This window comes from Sinocyclocheilus grahami, unplaced genomic scaffold, assembly GCF_001515645.1.
Source record: "Sinocyclocheilus grahami isolate Dianchi unplaced genomic scaffold, SAMN03320097.WGS_v1.1 scaffold463.1, whole genome shotgun sequence".
In the NCBI taxonomy this organism is placed as follows: Eukaryota; Metazoa; Chordata; class Actinopteri; order Cypriniformes; family Cyprinidae; genus Sinocyclocheilus; species Sinocyclocheilus grahami.
The window spans coordinates 461,448-486,635 of record NW_015505642.1 but is presented as its reverse complement, the minus strand read 5'-3'; the positions used below and the strand labels follow the sequence as shown (position 1 = coordinate 486,635).

Below are 25,188 nucleotides of genomic sequence, written 5' to 3'. Positions count from 1 at the left end.
CACAGACACACACACACACACACAGACACACACAGACACACACACACACACACACACACACACACAGGGGCAGTTATACTCTCATGATCGATGCAGATCTACATTATGGATGACGCTAGTGAGGCGTTCACACGGATCGATGTGGCGTTTCCTCATTGACAGATGCAGGCAACTGTTTTTTGTGGAGAACTTTATTTGTCTTTTATTTGAGAGGGTCCGTAACCGTATGTCAATATAACGCAGGACTGTTAAACAACCCTACAGCTCTGCAGGAAGAACACTTGCTTCACTCACCTGGGATGAACTTCCGTTGGCTGATGCCAGTTTCATGGCTTTCAGGATGCTGCAGGAGACACAACGATACGTTAACATCAACATCATCTTTATAGCATGTGTTCCTGCAAAACCTCACCTGAGTTCAGTTTTGATCTCTTCATAATCCATCTGAGACTGTAGCTTGGCCTCCAGGGTCTGTGAAGACACAAGATGTTAATTATGGGTCATCTATAAATTATTACAGTCCAGAAAGACAACAGTTGCAAACTTAACCAGACAACGTCTAAATCTCTCTCTGCCATCAAACACACAAGTTTGGAAAACTTCAGAGGAGCTGAGCATCCCGCTTGTGCGTGCAGTGACCCCAAAAATATTTAGACACTTGCGCCACACTTAAAGCATTTAAAATAATAGTCCGATTTGGAACAGATGATATACCTGTTGGACACAATCTGTTTAATAGATTTTTTATCAAGTTGGGTCTTTTGGTATCAAAGTTTATCAAAGGTCTTTTGGTATAATTGTACAAACGTCCTCCTTCAGCTCGTGCTTCACGTCTCTTTTTGCTGTCAAATCTTTACTGATTTTTTATAAGCATAAGAATAACTTTGATATTGGTAGTCATATTTCAAGATGAACACATACTGAACTGAAACAACTTAGCTTGACTTGATTAGCCATACATCGTTTATTAGAAAAATCATGTTCAAATGTGAGTATTAAATATGATCATTAGGCTTTTGAGGAATGTTTATTTGTTCATCTCTCAGTCATCAGTGTATTGCATTGCATTATATGTTTTGAAACTACAGAGCTTTGATCATAAATGTAAGCATTTAAATATTATCTTACTAAGAAATATAAAAAAAACATATATTTGAGTTATTTTAGTATAGCAAGTTAAACTACGAGAAACTAGCTGAAATAAATAAGTTGTTAAATATATTATTTTATTGACATTTGTTTTATTTCAAATAACAGAAAATGTTAATTTTTTATGGTTGTAGGTTTATTAATTTAATAAAACTATAGTAACCCTGGTGCCATAAGGGTCTTTTTCGGCCACTTTTATTGCAGACTGTATTGTTTTTTGTTTGTTTTTTTTTGTTAGTTAGTTATTTAGTGGTTTGATTTCGTCATTTTTATTCGTTTTTTTTCTTTTCAGTTTTTGATTTAGTTCTTTTCATACTTCAATTAAACTAAATTAAAATTAGAAACTAGCTAAAATAAGTTTTTGAAATAATTGCCTTTATTTCAGTTAATATTTATTTTATTCCAAATAACTTTTAATAATTTTTTTAATGTTTGTAGTTTTAGTTAACTATAAAAACCCTGGTGTCATAAGTGTTTTTAAGCCACTTTTATTGCAGATTATTTATTTTTTATATATTTTATATTTCATTTAAATTTGAGTTAAAGTTTTAGTAATACTGTGGTCTATTTTTGTCTTTTTTTTTTGTCTATATAGGTTTTTTCTATAAATTTTTGTTTCAGTTTTTGTTTTAGTTATTTTAGTACAAGTATCAAGTTAAACTAGTTAACACAAAATAAGTTAATAAAAAGTAATAAATAATAAATATTTTATTGTATTTTATTTCAGTTAACATTTATTTCAAATAACAAAAAAAATATATATTATTTTTTTATGGGATGAAGTTTTAGTTAACTATAACAACCCAGGTGCTGTAAATATTTTTTTTCAGCCACTTTTATTGCAGACTCTTTAGGTTTAGGATGGCTTGCAGTAAAATACTGCAGTTTGAGCATCAATACAAATCAGGGCTAAACATTCCCAGAGATCCAGAATCAAATGAAAAATCAGGCCGAACGGAGCAAGAACGCCCTCGAAACCCCAATCAGAGGAGATTTACAGGTGCTGCAGGTAAAACAGCGTTCTGCTGAGGCGCGTGCTTACTTGCAGGCACTTTCTTCTCAAACTGTTTACCTGCTCTGTCACACTCGGCCTGCTAATTAATGACTCATTTTCGAATCATTTATCTAAGAGCTGCTGGCGAAGGGAGAAAAAGCAAATCACCATGGAAAAAAAAGCAAGCAATCAGCGCAATGAGGAAACTAACAGCCCTCCTCGTTCGCCACATCGCTCTCGTCTCTCAGCATCCATCTCTCTCTCCTGTCCTCCGCCGCTCGCACGGCACCATGGGAAAGAGTGCCGGCTAATCACGGGCCTGCGAGAGCGAGGACGAGGAGGGTGGTGGGGGAGGAAGAGGGGCTGCAGGGGCGTCTAATTAAACTCAAAGCTTGATTACGAAGGTGATTATCTTCACAACGCGGCGTCTCAATCAGAGGCTGAGAGGAGGGCACCGCACTCACCTGGTTGGCCTTCTCCAGGTTCGCCATTAGCGCACCCATCTCCTCCACTCTGGAAGACACAAACCACACGTTAAACATCAAACCGCCATCATGTTTAACGCTCACAAGCAATTACACACAGATTCATGCTGCTGATAAAATGCACAGTGTCATGTTTAGTTGGGAACTTGTTCTGAAATGAGTTTGCCAAGAGACACGATACACAGGAATAAATAACAATAATTCTAGCATTTAGACAAGTAGTTAACTATATTAAGTTTGCTTATGTTAACTAGCATAGCTATTAACTAGTTAACATAATCTTGATGCAGGGTTGATGAATAAAAAATAAATAAACCAAACCACAACACAACAAAACAAAACAAAACAAAACAAAACAAAACACACAAAAAAAACACAACAAAACAAAACAGAACAGAACAGAACAAAACAAAACAAAACACACACAAAAAAACACAACAAAACACAACAAAACCAAACCAAACCAAACCAAACAAAACAAAACAAAACAAAACAAAACAAAACAGATCTCAGCTAGTTGCAATTTGCCAAAGGCAATATTTATCATTTTAATTTATTTTAACTTGGTGCATTAAAATAACTAAAACTGAAATAAAAAAGGAAAAATAACTGAACAAAACCAAACCAAACCAAACCAAACCAAACCAAACCAAACCAAACCAAACCAAACCAAACCAAACCAAACAAAACAAAACAAAACAAAACAAAACAAAACAAAACCAAACCAAACCAAACCAAACCAAACCAAACCAAACCAAACCAAACAAAACAAAACCAAACAAAACAAAACAAAACAAAAGAAAACAAAACCAAACCAAACCAAACCAAACCAAACAAACAAAACAAAACAAAACAGATCTCAGCTAGTTGCAATTTGCCAAAGGCAATATTGATCATTTTCATTTATTTTAACTTGGTGCATTAAAATAACTAAAACTGAAATAAAAAAGGAAAAATAACTGTAAAAATAACAAAAACACACAACAAAATGACTAAAAATGACAAAATGACTCTATATTATATAATGTACATATATGTAAAATATTATACTTATATATGTATTATATAATATTAGATTACATACCTATATGCAAATGTTTTTATTTCATTTTTAATTTAAAATGTATATATTTCTAAAAATGTATATAAAAACATTTATATGTGTATATATATATATATATATATGTGTAATTAAACTCTCTTAATTCTCACAAATCTTAAACATACGAAGAGTAACATTTCCTGCACTATTTTTAGTTGGACACAAAAGTAAAGCCTTCAGTGAGTCATTTATGAATTCAGTAAGTTAATAATGTGAACATTCTGTTTAACACTGTACAACAATTTGAGTTGAATTACTGAAATAAATGAACTTTTCCACGACATTCTAATTTATTGAGATAGACCTGTATATTATTTTAAACTTTTTTTTCTTCATAATTTTAGATGCAATATTCCATAAGACAATGCACTCGGTTATGTGCATATCAGTCACAATTCTTAACATTTGTACACAAAATTTGATTACAAATTATAATTTAATTAACTTTTTTTATATAAATTTTTTAAATAGAAATAATTATTGCTGATATGCCAAATGAACAGCATTTACTGAACTAGACAGATATACAGACATAGAGCATATAGTATGCAGTATGTTTTGTGTCAGATCTTCTGTGGGTCACGTACCCTTCCTGTGGGTCCTGGTGATTTTGGAGTGGGGCGTCTCCATCCTGGACATTCTGTGTGCTGTTTGGTGTCATCATGTGGGGCCGCTGTGACGACGCCTCCCCCGTCTCCACGGTTACAGGCCCCTCCCCTGTGTGTTCTAAACACAATTAATTACATTGTAACCAGTCTAATCTCTCTTTGGAATAACAAGTGCAACCTAACAGTGTTCAGATAAGATGTTCACATTTGACATTTTTCTTGAAAGAAATTAATTTATTCAGCAAGGATGCATTAAATTGATCAAACATGACTGTAAAGACATTTGTAATATTACGAAATCTTTATATTTCAAATAAATACAGTTATTTCGAATTTTCATCAAACAATCCCAAAAAAATGTGTCACGGTTTCAACAAAAATATGAAGCAGCACAACTGTTTTCAACACTGATAATAATAAGAAATGTTTCTTGAGCAGCAAATCAGCATATTACAGTGACAGACTCATTTTAATATGTATATACAGTATATATATATATATATATATATATATAATTTTTTTGTTGCTATTTTGGTGGATTAAAAAAAACTATTTTTGAGAGCAGATTTAAAGTGAAAAATGATTCATAATTGAATTAAATATGTATTTTATCCTAAAAATGCAAGTTTTTTTGTTTAGGGTTGGGTTGTGGGTTATGGTTAGTCTGATTGATTTGATTTATATCAGAAGTCAATCAAAAGTCTCCAGTAACACTATAAAAATATTTTTTCTAAGTTTTAAAATAATTATTGGATTATTGGAGTATGTTTTACAAGAAAATACTATTTTAGGCTTTGTAATTTAAAAATGTAAAGTATAATTCAATGTGTTACTTGCTGTTTCTTTGTATTTATTTGTAATATTTACCATGCGAGTTAAAATTGTTTCTATGTTGTAACTTAAATTAGATTAATATGAGTCATAAATGCTTAGTATAATGTTTAATTCATTGTTTTCAATAATAAGAACAGAAACCGTATATATAGTAATTTATTGGGCTGTTACCCTTTAAGAAAACATCGGCCATAATGCTATTCAGATAGAGAGCACGCTGAGAAGAAGTGGACTGAGTATGTGTGTATGCTGCTAAAGTGAATTAATCCCTGTAAAACTACCTGAAACTACAGTAAATCAGTTCTTTTGTTTTAATTCAAGTCGTCAGAGTTCATTATTGCTTGTTAAGCGAAGAAGACACGACATTCTAAACCATTTTTTTGGTGTGTGTGTGAAAGAGCATACTGTATGTTATAGTTTAACGTGTGTTTTAGACTCTGACCTGCTTTGTCAAGGCACTCCAGGTGTTTTCTCCAATGCTCAGAGATTTCTGTGACTAGAGGGTCACCGTCAGGAGCCGAACGCTGAAGTTCTGCCAGACGCTCCTGTGTGGCCTGCAGCAGCGGAGCCGGATCTGCACACACACACACACACACACACACACACACAGATGCAAAGCTACTTTAGTGCACAGTCACATTTGAGAAAATCCGGTGAAATTATTTGTGGGCAAAAAAAGGTCAGTTGTAGGCTGTCATTAGACCTTAGGTTAGATGCTGTGTTGAACTTTTTTATAATGAACTCGTTTATAATGGGTTTTAATGTTTTTGTCTCGTCGCTCCTGCCGGGACACGGCATCACAGTATGGTGAGGGGCGTAACATTTCCGTCACACGCTTGAGGTATTCGGCCAATCACAACGCACTGGATAGCTGGCCAATCAGAGCACACCTCGCTTTTCAGACCGATGAGCTTTGTAAAAATCAACGCGTTTCAAAAAGGCGGGGCATAGAGGAGAAACAATAATGTACAGTATGTGGAAAATAATGTGTTTTTTGAAGCTTAAACCGTACAAACACATTTCATTACACCAAATACACAAAATAATGTTCTTTTTAGCAGCATCATATGACCCCTTTAATAACATTGGTAACACTTTACAAAAAGAACCCAGCAGCTAAACAATAATTAAATACATTAACTAATGAGAAATTCATTTTTTATACAGCATTTTTTATAATTTTTTTTTTAAAATGTTCATGGTAACTAAGGTCCATTAAATAATATTAACATTTTAATAGTGTATTAGTAAGAGTTGAAAATAACATAAACTAAGAATAATAAACACTTTTCATTGTTAGTTCATGTAAACAACTGGAAGCTTATTGTAAAGTCTTACCAAAACATAATTTCCCACATCAGAATGAATCAAAATATTCCCTCCATATCGCTAAAAACCACCAACCTCAGCTGCTTAACTTGTTTCCAAATACTTATCTAGACAAATCTAACAAAGTAGAAAAGGATAAAAAGTCACCCAAAAAAGAAATATTATATATATATATATATATATATATATATATAAAGGTGAGATTCTTTAGCACAACAGAGGAGCTGTTTTGCAATGCATGTGTCTCAGTGAGGGGCCCATGGGGCCAACTAGGAGGCTGTTTCTGCGCTAACAAGTCTCCTCTGGATCATTTGATCATTTAAATTATTATGCCAGGAATCCTCAGGAGGCGACTCGGCTCTTCACATCACAGGGCTGTTTTTAATCTTCCGTCTTCCCTTTCTTCCCCTGAAAAAGTTCAGCACGGCGCGGCTCAGAGAGGAGCCGTGCTCCTGTTGTGTACCTGGCAAAGGAGGTGACTCCCTGAGCTGGCGTGCGGTGAGAGAGGAGGCTCATGGGAGCACGGCTGACGCGGGGAGGGGAGCTACACACGCCGGAGTCTTTCACAACTCCAAAAGACGAGGGAAATCGCTTCTTTTTCCACTTCGACCCGTGGCGGCTTTCATCCTGCGCTCTCTGGGCACGACAGGGGTCCTGATCCACTCTCGCTTCTCAAGCCGAGACAGATCCACTCTGGTTCCCGGCTTGCTTGGACTGGAGATATTGCCAGTCAGACTTTCCATCCCTCTACTTCGAGGTCGGACGGGGAGGCCGCAAGGGCAAGAGAGCAACAAAAGAGCGGTGTATTTAATAAATCAGGATGTTAAAAACAGTCTGCGAGACTTTAAAGCTGCAGAGCGCATGCACGTGCGCGCTTTGTTACAAAAGCACAATGGATATTGCATCAGTCACTTGGGACACTGCTTTTAAGAGTAGTATAACTCCTTTTACACAAAGACAACGGCTTAAATCAGCGCATCAACTCCTTTATCGCTTTCTTTTAAGTTCTAATGATCAAACCCTTCAGGCTTTATTCTCTAACGCAACCAGCGATGCTCCTCAATCAGACGCTCGGAGTGAAACTCTGCAAACTAGATGCATTTGCGAGACGGCAGAAATCACATTATGGAAGTCGCTGTAGATATTAAAGTGTGTTTGTGTGTCTGAATGATGTCTGGATGCATCTGGATTAAACTGAAGCAGGAGCTGAGACACATTGCATGTGCCTTCTGCTTAACTCCCAGAGAAAGAAACCAATAATACAGTATAAAAAGGATTTGTTTTTGCACATATACAACATATTTATTTATTTGTTTGTTTGATTTCTCACATGGTGCCATAGCTATACTGTGGTTTTTTTGGACATGTGCATCAATAATGCCATGATATTCTAGGAAGCAGATTTCAGTACCATGGTATATTTTAAAGTACCATAGCATTACCATCTGATGTCATCACTGTACCATTTTTGTTGTTGTTGTTTTAGCATTAAACTGAAATTCATGTCCCATGCTATTCACATGAAACTCCAAATACCATGGTATTCTTTGCAAATATACCATGATGGCAGTACCATGAATTTCAGTACCAAGGTATATTTTAAAGTACCATAGAATTACCTTATACCACCAATGTACCATAGTACCACCACAGTACTTTTTTTGGTAAAAAACTGTACTTTATATATGATATGATGTATATGATACCGAAAAGTACGTACCATAGCATTTATACTATGTGTACCATATGGTACCATGACAATAACATGGTATTCTTGGAGTAAATATTGTATAGTATATCATATATCATACAACACTCCCAAAAATAAATAATAAAAATAATAAATAATTTATATATATATATATATATATTTACATTTACATTTAGACATTTAGCAGACGCTTTTATCCCAAGCGAACTACAAATGAGGACAATGGAAGCAATCAAAATCAACAAAAGAGAAATTATGAAATTAATATATGTCACATTTTATTATTAGCTGTTTCAACACATTCATGTTTTACCAAATAAAAAGGACAGCACTTTTAGAGTTTCATTCTCTAATTTGATCTGAGTATAAGCATTGGGACAATTGAATTTAAAGCAAATGTAAAAGTTTAAAAGCTAATATTTAGTTGCGAATCCCTTGCGTGCAATCACAGCATTGAGTCTGTCACCCACAGACATCACCAGACTCTTGCTTTCATCCATTGAAATGCTTTCCCCAGCCTTTAATACAGCTCATTTCAACTGTTGATTGTTTTGGGGAGTTTCTGCCTTTAGTCTCCTCTTTAGCTGGCAAAATTCATGTTCAATAGGATTTAAATCTGGAGACAATCTAAGACCTTCCATTTCTTTGCCCTGATAAACTCCTTGACTGAACTAGCAGGGTGTTTTGGGTCATTGTCCTGTTGCAATATGAAGCACTTTCTGATGAGTCTTGTGGTATTTTCTTGAACATCCCCCCCCCCCACCCCCAACATTTAATCATTATATCCATTCAACATTACAGTATAATTGAGAGCTACCAATTTTAACATTAATAGACTTTAAAAATAACCTAATTTAAGTGAACTTAAAACAATCTTCACATAAACCCATTATAATAAATGTCATATTTACCTGTGCCCTTCAGCAGAAATATACACAAATTGAAATTGAAGTTATCAAACACTAAATTATAAATTAAATATAGCTGAATCCTTAAAGCTATAAAAGTAATTTTTTCCCTCTTTTTTCTTTGTCCTTTGATTAACAGACATCACAGCAGCTGGTTATTAGGTTGTTTTGGCAGTTATTTCTTTAAGAGCTGCCACTGCTGCATGCATTGCATGTACGTAGTTTATTTCACGCTTTGATATGAAAGAATAAAGGCTACAGAGCGCGCCGGCGCCTTTGTGCGTGCAATTGAAGAGCACGCTCTGCGAGCACAGTACTGTTTCCGTGCTCGCTTTGACTCGCGCCTGGCATTGAAGTGAAGTGGAGCGCGCGCCTGAAACGTCTCCCGTTCTCAGTCGTTCTGCGACTGAATAAATGCACTTGTCAAAAGAAAAAGTGACAGACGCAGCAGTTGTGAGTGGAGTGGCCAACCCTAGCCCTGTGTTAATTGCGTTAAATATTTTTAACGCGTTAAACTGAAAAAATTAATCATCTGCGTTAACGCGCTAATTTTGACAACACTACTATATATATATATATCATTTTTTTAAATAATTATATCTCTTTAACTTTGGTTACTCTATTACTAAAGGGTAATAATTTCGCCTTAAATAAATAAAAGCATCTACCTGGTGTCAAGAAAGGAAACACTTTGGATAATCAATTATTGTCTCATGTTAATTTGTTTTCCCTTAAAAACGCTGCTGCTGCATTACTTAAAATAACTGTCATGTTCATTCTTCCCAATTTGCTTTGTGCTGTAAAGTTTATTCGTGTTTATTACGGAGGCTATTAGAGAGTGTCAAACACATTCTATCAAATCAGATGCAATCATTCCCTGATTAAATTAAGTGTTAATGGCAGGTACTGGAGGACGAGTCTCGTTCAGGTCTCGTGGTTCACTCAGCGCTGGGTTTGGACATCACAGACCGCCGATTAGCTGTAATGAATCTGTCCTTTTATCGTCCATGTAAATACACTGCTCATTTTTCCATTTCTCCATAACTTCATTATGCTTGATTGGATGTTTGCCTTCAGGTCATGTTAACTAATACCAGCAAACCCCCCCTTATAGTTTTTAAAAAACAAAACCAAAAAAAAAAAAAAAAAAATCAATTTCAACATGCGTTCAGAACATTAATGAGAGAATAAAGTAATACTTTTATTCAGCAAGGATGCATTAAATTGATCAAAACTGATAAGTAATGACATTTAATATGTTACAAAAGATTTCTATTTCAAATAAATTCTGTTCTTTTGAACTTTCCATTCATTAAAGAAAAAAATGTATCACAGTTTTCACAAAAATATGAAGCAGCACAACTGTTTTCAACATTGATAATAATCCGAAATGTTTCTTGAGCAGCAAATCAGCATATTAGAATGATTTCTGAAGATCATGTGACACTGAAGACTGGAGTAATGATGCTGAAAATACAGCTTTGATCACAGGAATAAATTACAATTTGCAATATATTCACATAGAAAGCAGTTATTTTAAATGATAATACTATATTACAATTTTTACTGTATTTTTGATCAAACAAATCCAGCCTTGATGAGCAGAAGAGCCTTCTTTCAAAAACACTGAAAAATCTTACCAACCCCAAACTTTTGAAAAGTAGTGTAAATGCATTGCTGAGATCTAGTTCAGATTCTCAGTTCAACTTCTTAGCTTGTTGTGTCTCATTGCTGTGATGGACTGTGGGTCGTGTTTGTTTTAACAGTTCGAGATTTGATCCTGTTATGAACAATTTTCTCAACTGTGTTCCACAAAACCCCGCTATTCGTCTTCTGCTTTCTGCTCTAATTAAGATGCTTTTCATGCAGGTTTGTCTTTGCTCACACCTGATAAAACGACGGCCTAAACTCCCGGTGCATGACGCAACATCCCCCAACTCACCATCCAACAAAAGCATGATCGATTTCTCTCCTCGGCCTAAAGACGAGACGCAGAAAGCAAGTTAAAGTGTGCGGTGGTGGCGGCGGGCAAGCGGGGTGGCGCGGTGTGCCAACGTGAGCAGGTGTGTCAGGGCGGTCTGTCTTGGCCCTGTCAGCGCTACACCGTCATTAGCCAGCGCGGGCGCAGCGGGGAGCAGCGCGCGTCTCTCTGGGCCCTCTGTAATTACGCTCTGACATAATTAACCCAGCAAGCCCATTAGCCTAGCGCCGACTGCAAAAAAAAGCTTCGCTATAATTATTTGTTGTGTGCATGCTAATGAGACCAGCTGTGCGCCCATCGTACAACACGAACAAATTAATTTACAAGGCTGCGCTTCAAGGGTTTTTTTTTTCCTCGCACCTCTCAAATACGCACTCAGAAAGCACCACATCTTTTTTTGGCTATCGAGTGGATGCTCAAAGTTCAAAAGTGTCTCTTGTCAGCTGAGCTATCTGAGTGTATGAACTCTAGTGTTTCCCACGAATCAATGATAATAAGGCAACTTTTTATTTACAGTAAACAAAAAAGTGCCAAATTATTCCGAGTATATACTTCAGAGAACAAGAATATTGCACTAGAAACAGCTGTGTTGCTTAATAAAGATTTAAAACTCATAAATTCCGCATGATTTACATTCCAGTCAGATTAATACGAACATTAAAGTGAAGTTAGATGCGGATTACATTAGATTAATGCAAATTTATGAGTAACTAGAGCTTTCTTCTTCACATCCTGTGACAGATTCAATACTTACATTCTTACAACACTAACAACAAACTACCAGAAAGTAACGTGGTATTACCATGCTTCTGTAGACTTGGTTTCATCCTATAGGAAAAAGCTGAAATAAGATATCTTTATTATCTCAGATGTGTCTCCTACACAATACAATTAAACAGGGACATCTCAGATGGTTCTCCTGAGAAAAACACAGCACAAATCTAACGTGTCTCTACTAGTGTTACAGAAAAGATCTCAACAATGTCTCAAAAATCTATCTATCTATCCATCCATCCATCCATCTATCCACCTACCTACCTACCTATCCATCCATCCATCCATCCATCCATCCATCCATCCATCCATCCATCCATCTATCCACCTACCTACCTACCTGTCCATCCATCCATCCATCCATCCATCTATCCACCTACCTACCTACCTATCCATCCATCCATCCATCCATCCATCTATCCACCTACCTACCTACCTATCCATCCATCCATCCATCCATCCATCTATCCACCTACCTACCTACCTATCCATCCATCCATCCATCCATCCATCTATCCACCTACCTACCTACCTATCCATCCACCCATCCATCCATCTATCCACCTACCTACCTACCTACCTATCCATCCATCCATCCATCCATCTATCCACCTACCTACCTACCTACCTATCCATTCATCCATCCATCCATCTATCCACCTACCTACCTATCCATCCATCCATCCACCTACCTACCTATCCATCCATCCATCCATCCATCCATCCACCTACCCATCCATCCATCCATCCATCTACCTACCTATCCATCCATCCATCTATCCATCTACCTACCTATCCATCCATCCATCTATCCACCTACCTACCTACCCATCCATCCATCCATCCATCCATCCATCCATCCATCCATCCATCCATCCATCCATCCATCCATCCATCCATCCATCCATCCATCCATCCATCCATCCATCCATCCATCCATCCATCCATCCATCCATCCATCCATCCATCCATCCATCCATCTATCCACCTACCTACCTACCTGTCCATCCATCCATCCATCCATCCATCTATCCACCTACCTACCTACCTATCCATCCATCCATCCATCCATCCATCTATCCACCTACCTACCTACCTATCCATCCACCCATCCATCCATCTATCCACCTACCTACCTACCTACCTATCCATCCCATCCATCCATCCATCCATCCACCTACCCATCCATCCATCCATCCATCTACCTACCTATCCATCCATCCATCTATTCACCTACCTACCTATCCATCCATCCATCTATCCACCTACCTACCTACCTATCCATCCATCCATCCATCCATCCATCTATCTATCTATCTATCTATCTATCTATCTATCTATCTATCTATCGATCTATCTATCTATCTATCTATCTATCGATCTATCTATCTATCTATCTATCTATCGATCTATCTATCTATCTATCTATCTATCGATCTATCTATCTATCTATCTATCTATCGATCTATCTATCTATCTATCTATCTATCGATCTATCTATCTATCTATCTATCTATCGATCTATCTATCTATCTATCTATCTATCTATCTATCTATCTGAAAGCTAACAGTGGCATAGTATATATCGCACACTATTATGAAAATTATCATCTGATACAATCGATGCAGCACATTTTAACGTTTTTGTAAGTGTAAAGCATGAGAACAGTGTGACCTGATCTCAAATGTTCCATGAAAAACATAATTGAAACTTAAATTCCTCTCATTTTAACATTCAAAAATATTTGCCCTTGATACTGGAGTGGTAATAATAAATGCTTTAGTAAAAGCCTTGATGAAGAAAGCAATAAAGTGGAGAGAGAAGGAGGTAAAGAGAGAGATGTGTCTCTTCCTACGACTGTGTGCCCTGAAAGACAAACTTCCCTCTCAAAGCCTTTTTGTTTTAGTGGCGTCGTGAAGGACACAGTCGGACAAACATCAATAAGAATCAGCTGTGAAGTGCGCTTGAAAGCGGCGCAGAGGTGCAGCTGCGTGCGGCTTCGCTGGAGATGAGTGATCTCAATAAAAGATGAAGGATGCAAACAAGAGGGAAGCCAACGGACCGGGCGAGAGAGGCCAAGCATTTGTGTTAACTCTGGAATATTAACTCAAGGCCACCAGGATGATTTCAGGAGATGTTGGTGACATCTGGAGCCGTGTGAATCTGACTCAGGAGTCATGAGGAAGTGGCTTTATGAACAAATGTGGGACAAAACATCTATTCAAGAGCTTCGAGTGATTCAGATACAGTCACATTCAAACTGTGAGAGAAAGCAGCCTAAAAAAGACACTTAACATGTCTGAATGTCACTGCATTACAAACCGCTGGGTCAAAACAACGCAATAGCTGGGTTTGTCCCTTTTTAACCCAGCGCTGGGTTATATTTAACCCAGCATTTTTTAGAGTGTACACACTTTACAAGCAACATTAGTCTTGTTTTCCAGTAAAATGTCATCCTTAAAACAACAATACTAAATTGAAAAGTAAATTGTGTACACTAAAAAAATCCACCTACTTAAAACTTAAATTCAGTTGCTGCATTTCAATTGACTAAAACAATATCAAGTTGAACCTATAACTACACTCTAAAAAATGGGTTGTTTTGACCCAGTGGTTGGGTTACTACCCAGAAGGTTGGGTTAAACATTTAAAACAAACCCAAAACAACCCAATTTCTGGGTTTGTCCCTATTTTACCCAGCACTGGGTTGTATTTAACCCAGCATTTTTTAGAGTGTATAACATATAACTTCAAAAATGAAGTTGAAATTTGTTAAATTATTTGGATGAGTTAAAATAATGACAGAAAAATACTCTTTTTTTATACTTTGAGTCTGATCTTGTCAGCGAATCAGTGAACAATTCATTCACAAATTCGACTAAAACATTCATTTACAAATCGGACTCAGCTGTTCTTAATGGTTCAGTGAAATGGTTTAACATTTCAGTGACTAATTGAACTGAGAACCATCTGGTGTTAATGAATTTTATTAGTGCTTAAATGCAAAATATAGTTTGGTCTTAAATGGCTTCAATTTTATGAGCTGAATCATGACTAACAAACTGAACTGTGACACATAAAATTATAATAAGCACCCTTATTAATAAAACCTAATCAAAAAAAAAAGTAAACAGCATTATGTGCTTACCTATGGCTTTATTGAAGAGTTTGATAGCAGTGTGTTATCAGTCAGCAAAAAAATCAGTCTCAGAAATAGAATCGGTTTTGTTGAATCGATTCTTTAAAAGGAACTGTTCAAAAGAACAGATTTATGTAAATGAGTCAGACCTCTCATTACTACTAAATTTTGTTACATTTATGTTTATAACAAGACAAAGAGAAAAAAAAATCAAAATATACTCTCTAAAAACCAATTAATTTCTAACAAAATTTTGCTAAATATTTGTTAAATAATTTTTTTTTTATTTGGAGTAAATGACACCTGCTTTGATCTTTCTAAAAAAAACTCAAAACATATTCTCTAAAAACAAATAGTAATATCTGACACAATAATACTTGTTTTAAGGACGTTCAGATTTTTTAATGCATTTTTATTTATTATTTTTTACTGGAATAAATGACACTTACTTTAATATTTCTAAGCAAAATAAAAATCACTCAAAATATATTTGCTAAATGCAAAACGTAATATCTGACACAATTATAACCTACTTATTTTAATGATTTATTTATTTATTAATTCTGGAGTAAATGACACGTGCTTTGATATTTCTGAGAAAAATAAACATATTCTCTAGAAAACAACCCATAATATGACACAATTATACTTGTTCAGAGGAGGTTTAGATTTTTTGATTGATTTATTTATTTTTAATTTTTTTGGGGGTTGATATTTTGATATTTATTGCAAAGACATTCCGACATTTGTAAAAAAAAATAAAATGTGTCTAAATACGTTTTGAAGCCACTGTATGTATAGCCACAAATTCTAAAATTTTTTAAAAAGATATTTTACCTTTAATTCATCAGGTAAGGCATTTAAGAACACGTTTATTTTCATGACGACTTGTCAAGAGGATATAGTACACTGTAAGATGCTGTGAGGATTATATATTCACCTTCACACACACATTGGCTCCAGTATTTTCTCCCTGTGGGCTTGTTCTCTATAGGGACTCATTGGCCGGGCAGCACTTTTATGAACATTATGCATTATTAAACATCTCCTGGGCTTTGTGTTTATTACTGCTCTTACAAATCATCAGTACATAATCTCAGGCGGCCCACCGAGATCTCACACACAAACACACACACACACACACACACACACATAGATGTCTGAGGAAAAATCCCCTGAAAGAGTTACATTTTCAACTATAAGATGCTCAGAGTGTGAACTACTAATGAAACATGTGACACTGAACGCATTCGCTCCTGAAGGACCTCAAGACCATAAACAACCAGAACACGATGGGGGGGTTTTTCCATATGAAAAGGCACATCTAAGCATGTTATTTTTTTAAGTGTGCAAAACTACGGTAGGTCATGTGAGTTTCACCTTCAATCTGGAGGAAAATAATGAACTACACAAAATACTGTCACTCTTCCATGAAAACAGTGGCATAAAGAGGCTTACAGTTCCAGCATGAGGGAATTACCAGCGTGAAAAATACATCAGGCTGTAAGCGTTTCAATACACGGATCCAAATTACATCTCAAACTGTCATGAACTTCGAAATCTTTGAGGGTTAAAGAAATAGTTCATGTCATTCTGGGACCCGAATGCACTCTGTCAGGCTCCACAAATGACCAAAAACATCAGAAAAGCACTAATAAAAAAAGGTTAATATGATTCATGCGCTATATTCCAAATCCTATAACAACTATGTGTGATGAACAGACCCAAATTTAAGCCATAATTCACTGACTCACATGATTGATTTTATTGTTTGACCTTTTATACATACATTCTCATTCTTACAACATGAAAATCCATCATAAATAATTTATTTTTAATTACAACTATGATTAAATAAGGAAATACACTATTTGAATATTTATAAAAACATTAAAAAAAAGATTTATTGTGTGAAAAATGATTTTTTAGCACAAAATGATGACGTAATTTCCACCAAAAACAACAATACTAACCCTAGTAATGTTTAAATAACAGAAGACTAAGTAATTTGGGATTTGTGAGTGATTAATGACTTATATAGTTTCTGTTCCTATTAAAAGCACTTTAATGGTGCTTTTTTGTCCTTTTTATAAAATGAAAATGCACAATGAAAGTAGAAGCGCAAATTTAAGAAGTAATTCACTGATCAGCAGTTCTCAACTCTCACATTTTTATTCAAAATAGGCACACGAACACCAGTTGACATTTTATTTTAATACTCAAATGTCTTTTATATATTACTTACTTGTTTTATCTTTGTCCCAGGTACATTCTCTTAATATATCTCATCTTAATATACAAATATATCAAATATTTGTAAAAACTGGAAAAAATATTTTCAATATTCATAGTTTAAGAAATGTACGAGATTTATTTTTCCACAAAATTATGCCATTTCCACTGCAACCAACAATACTAACCCTAATAGCGTTTTATCAAAAGTAGACAAAATTATTTGTGATATGAGCAATATGAAGTTATGGGGAAAGATTATTAGCGAATAATCTCTTAAGTTTGGGTCTGTTCTTCACACAAAGCATCAAATTACTTTAGAAGACTCTGAATATAGCGCATGAGTTGTACGAATTACTTTTCTAACACTTTAATGCTGCTTTTTGGAGCCTGACAGTGCTGTACTGAAAGTGAGCTTTCAATCAGTGATTCAGGTTTGAAAGTGAGTAAATAATGAGTTTAATGAGTAAAATAATTACCAATTTTGACAGTAACCTGCTGAACTCGACAGTCGGAAGTTGTGGCCTAATGGTTAGAGAGTCGGACTCGTAACCCAAATGTTGCGGGTTCGAGTCTCAGGTCCGGCAGGGATTGTAGGTGGGGGGAGTGAATGTACTTCAATACCACGACTGAGGTGCCCTTGAGCAAGGCACCGAACCCCCAACTGCTCCCCGGGCGCCGCAGCATAAATGGCTGCCCACTGCTCCGGGAGTGTGTTCACGGTGTGTGTGTGCACTTTGGATGGGATAAATGCAGAGCACTAATTCCTAGTATGGGTAACTTGGCCACATGTCATGTCACGTCACGTCAACTCTGCCGCAGTACTGCTGGTCACCACTAGCCAGCGCCGCAGCTCTAGCATTAGAGCAAACAGCAGGTTGAGGGGTCTTTCATGACAAAGGCGTCTTCAGAGCGCAGGCTGAAGTTGGGTCCTTTCAAACGCTGCTGGTTTCGGCTGACACACAGTGATTTCCTGACGTTCCACAGCTCTCGACTGACATGAAACGCGCGAGACACTGCCTCAGGGGTACTGACGGAGGGAGAGGGGGCACAGGGGGATTATGGGTACAAAAACACAGGCAGAGGTAGAGCGAGCACCTGCGGCGCCTGTCTTACGGCTACGCCCCTGGCAACAGTCCTCTCCAGGTGAGCCGGCTACAGAGAGACGCCTTTGAGTGACAGGCTGTCTCGCAGAACACGCCCGGCACAGGAAAGACGCTCCTCTGGAGGGACTAACTTTGACTTTCCCTGGCTTTTCCTCGAGTAAGCGGATGCAGAAATGGAAAGCATCCATATGACCGCGGGGCATGAATATGACGGCGCTAAAAACACATAACCGAGAGCTGTGTTATTTACAGCCAAGGCTCTGATGATTCTTCTCGGGGCAAGGGATACGGATGGGGAACGTGTAGCAGATGGCCCGTTAACAACATCAGGTGAGCCGCGAGCCTCCCAGGTGAGCTACCTGAGAACGGAGAGGCGCGCCGAGTCGAACGCTTTTAGAAAGCAGACAACAGAGCTTCCCTTAAGAGCCGTGCGGCGCAAAACGCGAGAGCTGCGAGATCACAGAAAGTTGTCGATTGTGGAAACAGACAAAGAAAAAAAATGGTTTAACTTGGTTATTTTGGTGAACACACACACACACACACACACGTAGATGTATGTCTCATATGCAGGTGTTTCTTCAACTACAGTATAAGCACTATTATGTCCCGAGGTTGATTTTTATTAACACTAACAGATATAAATAACTAAGAGAACTAGTTTTGTTATATGAATATCACTTACTTTTTAAAATTATATTTTATTATCTTCATTTTATTTTTGATACTCAAAAGTCTATATATTGACAAAAGTCTATATATACAAAAGTTTATATATTGATTTTCATTCTCAATCTTAAAATATGAAAATACATTGTATTAAATTACATTATTTAGCCTACATTACAATCTATTATATTGAAAAATTTTCATTACAACTATTTATATATAATAACATTTTATCAAAGATATAATTTCTAAAAATAATTGTGTGTGTGAGTGAAAATATTTGTAAAACATTAAGAAACATTTTCAAAATTTATTTTGTGAAAAGCTCAATCTTAAAATATGAAAATCCATTATATTTGATTTACATTAGCCATTATACAGTCTATTATATTTTTAATAACTATCATATATATATGAAGTTTATATATACAATTAATATTTATAAAATATAGTTGTTAAAAATATTTTAAATAGGTATTTTTGGGAAAATGCTTTTTCACACAATAAATAGTTGTTGTTTAAAAACATAAAAACATTAAGATACTAATTGTAATAATGTTTTATGAAAAGCCGACGAAAAAATTTGAGATGTGAAGAACAAAAAAAAAGCCAAGGTAAATATCACATTTTAAATTTATTTTACTTATAATATTACATTATAATATATTTTATTATATTTAATATTTCTCCTGTTTTTATATTTTATTTATATATTTCTGTGCATCATTTCCAGTCAAGCTGTCATTTTGTCAAAATATGCAACATTAAAAAAATTATTTAATTGCGTACATTTAGGATCCATAAAATGATGAAATTACCCTTATCAAGACAAAAGAGTTGGACAAAAATGTTCACAATATAATTTTAGAATGTTATCAAAGATGTGATGGAAATACAAAACGGACAAAAACAGATTCCTTTTGTGATGTGTGCATGTCTACTGTTAGTAGACAAATGAAATAAACTAGTGCAAGTGCAAGTTTATTTTCTAAGCATCCACAGGGCCAAAAGTGCCCAGAGTTGAAGAAAGACAATTGTTTTTCATAATTATACACAGCTGAACAATCAGGGATTCAATAATTGCTGACGAAACAGGAAAACAGAGCAAAACATAAGAACGTGGAAATGGAGAGCCATCATCATCGTGATGGTGGATTTCTGTTGATATCAGCCACACGGACAGAACGAGAGACACAGAGCCATTAGCATGGAGAGCGTAAAGGACGCATCAGCATTTCCCCTTCGCCTCCTCCTGGAGTCAAAAGACAAACTCAACTCTTTGTAGATAAACAGATGAGCAGCACATTTTTGTTAACTTTATCAATACCATACAAGCGGCGCATTAAAGCAGCGGTCACAGGACTCTATCGCTGTACAGAAAGTCTTTGAAGACTAAAGGCAGAGCGGCGGTCAGACCTGCGTTATGTGTTTATCTCCTAATACAGTATCTGGTGCAGGTACAGTAACTGAAGCCGCCTATACAACCATGATGGACATAATCACACTAAAAAGCCTTGAGTCGCTAAAGCAGAAGCTGATTTAATCTATCAGGATTTGAATGGATGAAAATATGTTCGGCTGTGTATTTTATAGAGCAACCCTAACACAATATGCCCCCCCAAAATCTCTCCTATAAGCATCATAGTGGTGATTTTGCACAGGCAACATTACTCATTTTCGGTAGAAAATGTACAAATCTAGTTAAAAGGTGCATATGATTTTTCACTGCCTCAGTTACAACAGCAGAAAAGCTGTTTTAGATTCAGATAAAGTCATTAGATTTTAGTGAAAGTGCTGAGTGAGTTTACACACACAATCCTATGCTGATAATGCATTAAAAAAAATCATAATCAGTATTTTGCTTCTTAAAAATATCTAAACATCCTTAAAACGAGATTGATCTGAGATGCAAAACTGTGTAAAATAAAGTGTGTACTGTGTAACTTTTTTTAGAGAATGCATGCTGCATGTTTTTTTAAGCATAGACCTCATTAAATCAAACATTTTCATAGATTTAAAACAAGAAATAAGAAAAAAATTGCAATTGGGCAATAAAAATATATTTAATTCCAAATATAATACATACTGTATATTTTATCTTAATGGATGTTCAGATACTTTTATTGCAGGAAGCATAGCATCAGAATAGCATCGCTTTACTAAACGGCCTCTGAATGGCAGGAGGCATCAATAACAGGCAAAGCAACAAATTAATATTATTCGACATATCCTAGCTTTTTACAGAAAATATTCAGATGTAACCCCCTTTGTAATCATTAACATTTTTATAAGTAACTGTAATTTAAATACACATTTTTTTCTGAGTAACTGTAACTGATTACGGTTACATTTCTTGGTTACACTTTATTTTAAGGTGTCCTTGTTACAGTGTAAAGTACTGAGTAATATTAATTAACTACATGTTCTTACTATATGGTTAGGGTTAGGATTTGTCTTAGGGTTACTTGCATGTAATTATGCATAATTAATTGTTATTATAATAGTAAGTACATGTAACGTGTAACAAGGACACTTTAAAATAAAGTGTTACCTATTACGTAACGCTGTTACATGTAACTAGTAACTCCCCAACACTGGGGACACCACTATCACGTCTCAGAATGGGTGACGATTTCTACAGTTCAAAATAACAAGGTACGACATGTTTTTATGAAATGTAGTGTAGTAAAACCTGTAATATTATGCTTTGGAATGTAGTGAAGTAAAAGTTTCTCCAAATAAAAATACTCAGGTAAAGTACAGATTCTTGTACTTAAGTACAGCAACAAAGTAAAAATACTTCAATACTGTCACCACTGAACACAACAACAACAAAAAATTGGATTGAGAAAATTTTTCAAATTGTGCACATCATGCCTGTTTGAATTTTCCTTTGCACTTTTGGGTTTACGTAAAATCCCTAAAATGTTTTTATTATGTGCTGTTTTGTGGTACTTTATTGTACATGTAAAGACACTCAGTGTGCGTTTGTGCTCTGATGAGGAACACAAAATTCCATCGACATGTCTGATCAACAATCTTCGGTGTTTCAGAGTGAGTTTACTGTCCTTTACGGCACCTGGGACGGTTTATTCCTGTGATGGCGGTGGGGGGGTGACCTTGCTCAAAGCCAGAGGAAAGAACAGATTAATAGGTTGCTGTAGACGACAGGCTCCCCCTCACAGATGGCAGGATCCGTCAGGGGTCGATACAGATGAAAACATAGCTCTCGTCATCAGGACGATTCGCAGGGAGGTCAAACGGCGGGTTACGCGCGCACCTGATGACCGCGGCTTTGGGGGGAAACTTTGGCTGCGTTTAGACAGCGTCACCCTTTTGTAGCATGCACAGACGAGGTCAACTGGGAGTTATTCACTGGGTCTTTTTACATAAATCCAGTGTTAATTTTGACAGCAAATTTTGATTTAGTTTTCATCATAGTCTTTTGCCTGAATTGTTTTTAGTTTTAGTCTAGTTTTAGTCGACTAAATATCATAAGATTTTAGTTGACTAAATCTACAGTAAATTTAGTCGGCTAAAATCGAATGGGTTTAGCTACAGTGCATTTATTAAGCATTTCTCTAAAATTTCCAAACTCATTATATAAGTTTGATATTAAGGTTTTATCATGATAGACACCGATTTAACTGCGGTGACACACTACATGCCTTTATGTTAAAGTTAAATAAAACCACTTCTCATAAAGAACAAGAACATGGTCTTCTTTTTAATGAAATACCAATGGTTATATAGGGTAATTATGCATTCTTTATAGCAACTTGTTTACCATATTCTTCATTCTTTCAAGCAGACATATTTATTTCTATAAATAAATTTAGATTGATCTTTAAGGCTACTAAAGTTTTTCAGTCAAGAACAGTGTGAGATTTTCTGTTTTTTTGTTGTTGCTTGATTAACATCAATGACTCGGACAGCAACTAAATTAGGCTGCTGTCCCTTTAAAAACCGAATGCCCAGCTGCAATGGATGCAATGTACTGATACACGTTCTCCCAACTGTTTACGTTCACTTAAGACGTAATCAACTGTGTTTACACGAATACTCGTCAAAACGGACAATTCGACATCATTTTGTGTGTAATTCTCCATTCATGCGATGCTAAAGAGTACTCGCGTGCTGTGAGAGGCGCTTTCTGTGTGTGTATGCTTCAGTGTCTGCGCTCAGAAAACCGGACCGAATTGAGTTCTCTCTTGTTTCGTCAGATTTATCTATATGTCTGCTCTTCTCTTACTCCCACATATTGACATTTTTGAACGTTTTAATGCGACGTGCAGCAAGTGTATTTTAGCTTATGTCCTGCCGGTTCATATGTACGCATAACCTCCGAATCACGCAGCGGATTCGTTCTGAATGAATCTCTTCCCAAATCGTCCTTTTTCTGAAGGATCATGTGACACTGAAGACTGGAGTAATGATGCTAAAAATTCAGCTTTGATCACAGAATTACATTTCATTTTGAAATATATTACAACAGCAAACACTTTTTTAAAATCGTAATAATATTTCACAATATGACTGTTTTTCCTGTATTTTGGATCAAATAAATGCAGCCTCGATGAACAGAAGAGGCTTCTTTTAAAAACACTAAAAACCTTACTGACCCCAAACTTCTGAATGGCATTAAGTCCTTCAAACATTTAAAGTTAAAAACTAGTTGAATAACAAATCAAATCTATCTGGAGCTCAAATGCCACTATTTTATTTGCCGTGCAAGAAGGCTGTTTAACGTTTGTCTGCACCATTCACCACATCCTACATGCGTCCTGCAATTTGTTTTTATTCTCTAAATATGAAAGAAAGAATCACAAGTGCTCTTGTAAGTGCAAAAAAAACCCCCATGAAATACGCTTTTTGTTAATACATAAAAAATATTGATAGGAGAGCTATAGGTCAGGGATTCATACCAAATACATCTTCAAAGCGAGACACTTTACCTAAAAGAAAATGCATTACTTCTTTCAAAGACCACGGAACAATATGAAGTGCAAGGGATCAGAGAGATCTTTAAAGTCATCCTGTTTTATACAAAACGTCTGTCTATATAGGCAGCATGAGCCTCATGTGTAACTGTTTTGAAATGCTCTACACATGCAGCACTGCTCGCACAAAACACAACTGATTTCAATAGCACATACTGCATTGCAATACTTAAATAAGCATAAAAAACATGTTGCACACACAAAAACTGGTTAAAATTACACTGAGAAATGTTTAGTCATTACTTTTCAGCACTGGCAGACACATAGTTTGCCTAATCCACCATCTTGGATTTATTCACCGAACCTGTCGCAATGCATTCTGGGATTGCATTCTCTGTGAAGGCTACAATTTGGCTAAAGCAAGGCAGCATACCTTTTAAAACGGCTGTTTCGTCAGATGCCTGAAAATGCTGTCTATGTAGGCAGCTCCCTAGGTTTTGGAGCTTATCTCTCCAGCAGAAGCTTCCATTACTGAGTCAATGGATGTGTAAACAGTGGCATCAGCTTCCTGTGATCTCTGATAGGACGGTCCAGCGTCAGGCCCCTGTCCTCTTTCTCTCGTCTCTATTTGTCTGGTTTCTCTCTTATCGCCTCTCCTCTGCTCTACACTCCTCATCAATCCCACGTTTCACTTGTGAGAGTCGGTTAGCCTCCAGCTGAGTTCTGATTGGCCCGCTGCGGTCAACAGAACCTGAGACCATATGGACCCACATGACCCCAAACACATCCAACAAGCATAAAAAAGGGGCCACTTTCTACACTTTTGCAAACATTTACTACAGTACTCAACAAAAACAGTAACAGTTTTACATGATCATTTCTAAACAGACCGTTTTTGCTACTGTACCTTTAAGATGTTCATATCTAAATGACCTCATGAGGGCAAACCAAGATACAGTAAAGGTGTTTATATGTAAATGTAGATGGTTATATGTTAATGAGAAAATTATGTCATAAAATATTTACTTTAATATAGCGGGATTAAGTGACTAAATCAGTGTTGTTATTGTTAACTAAACTAAAATTATTAATAATCATTTTCATTAATTGAAGTAAAGCTGAAATCAAAATAAAATGTAAATATTAGATGAAAAAAACAACAACGAAAATTTGAAATGTCACCTTGGCAACATTTGCTACTGTACCTTTAAGAAGTCCATATCTAATGA

At 36.0% G+C, this 25,188-nt stretch overlaps 1 protein-coding gene across 1 annotated transcript in view; it reads right to left on the bottom strand.

Moving 5' to 3' along the window:
- cux2b (cut-like homeobox 2b) overlaps window positions 1–25,188 on the bottom strand; it is a 169,690-nt gene that overhangs the window by 19,272 nt on the left and 125,230 nt on the right. The window contains exons 5-9 of the mRNA XM_016235101.1: window positions 5,615–5,746; window positions 4,318–4,456; window positions 2,608–2,656; window positions 413–471; window positions 295–343 (exon numbers count right to left, since the gene is read on the bottom strand). Coding sequence (XP_016090587.1) covers window positions 295–343; window positions 413–471; window positions 2,608–2,656; window positions 4,318–4,456; window positions 5,615–5,746 — 428 coding nt within the window. The remainder of the gene's footprint in view (window positions 1–294; window positions 344–412; window positions 472–2,607; window positions 2,657–4,317; window positions 4,457–5,614; window positions 5,747–25,188) is intronic.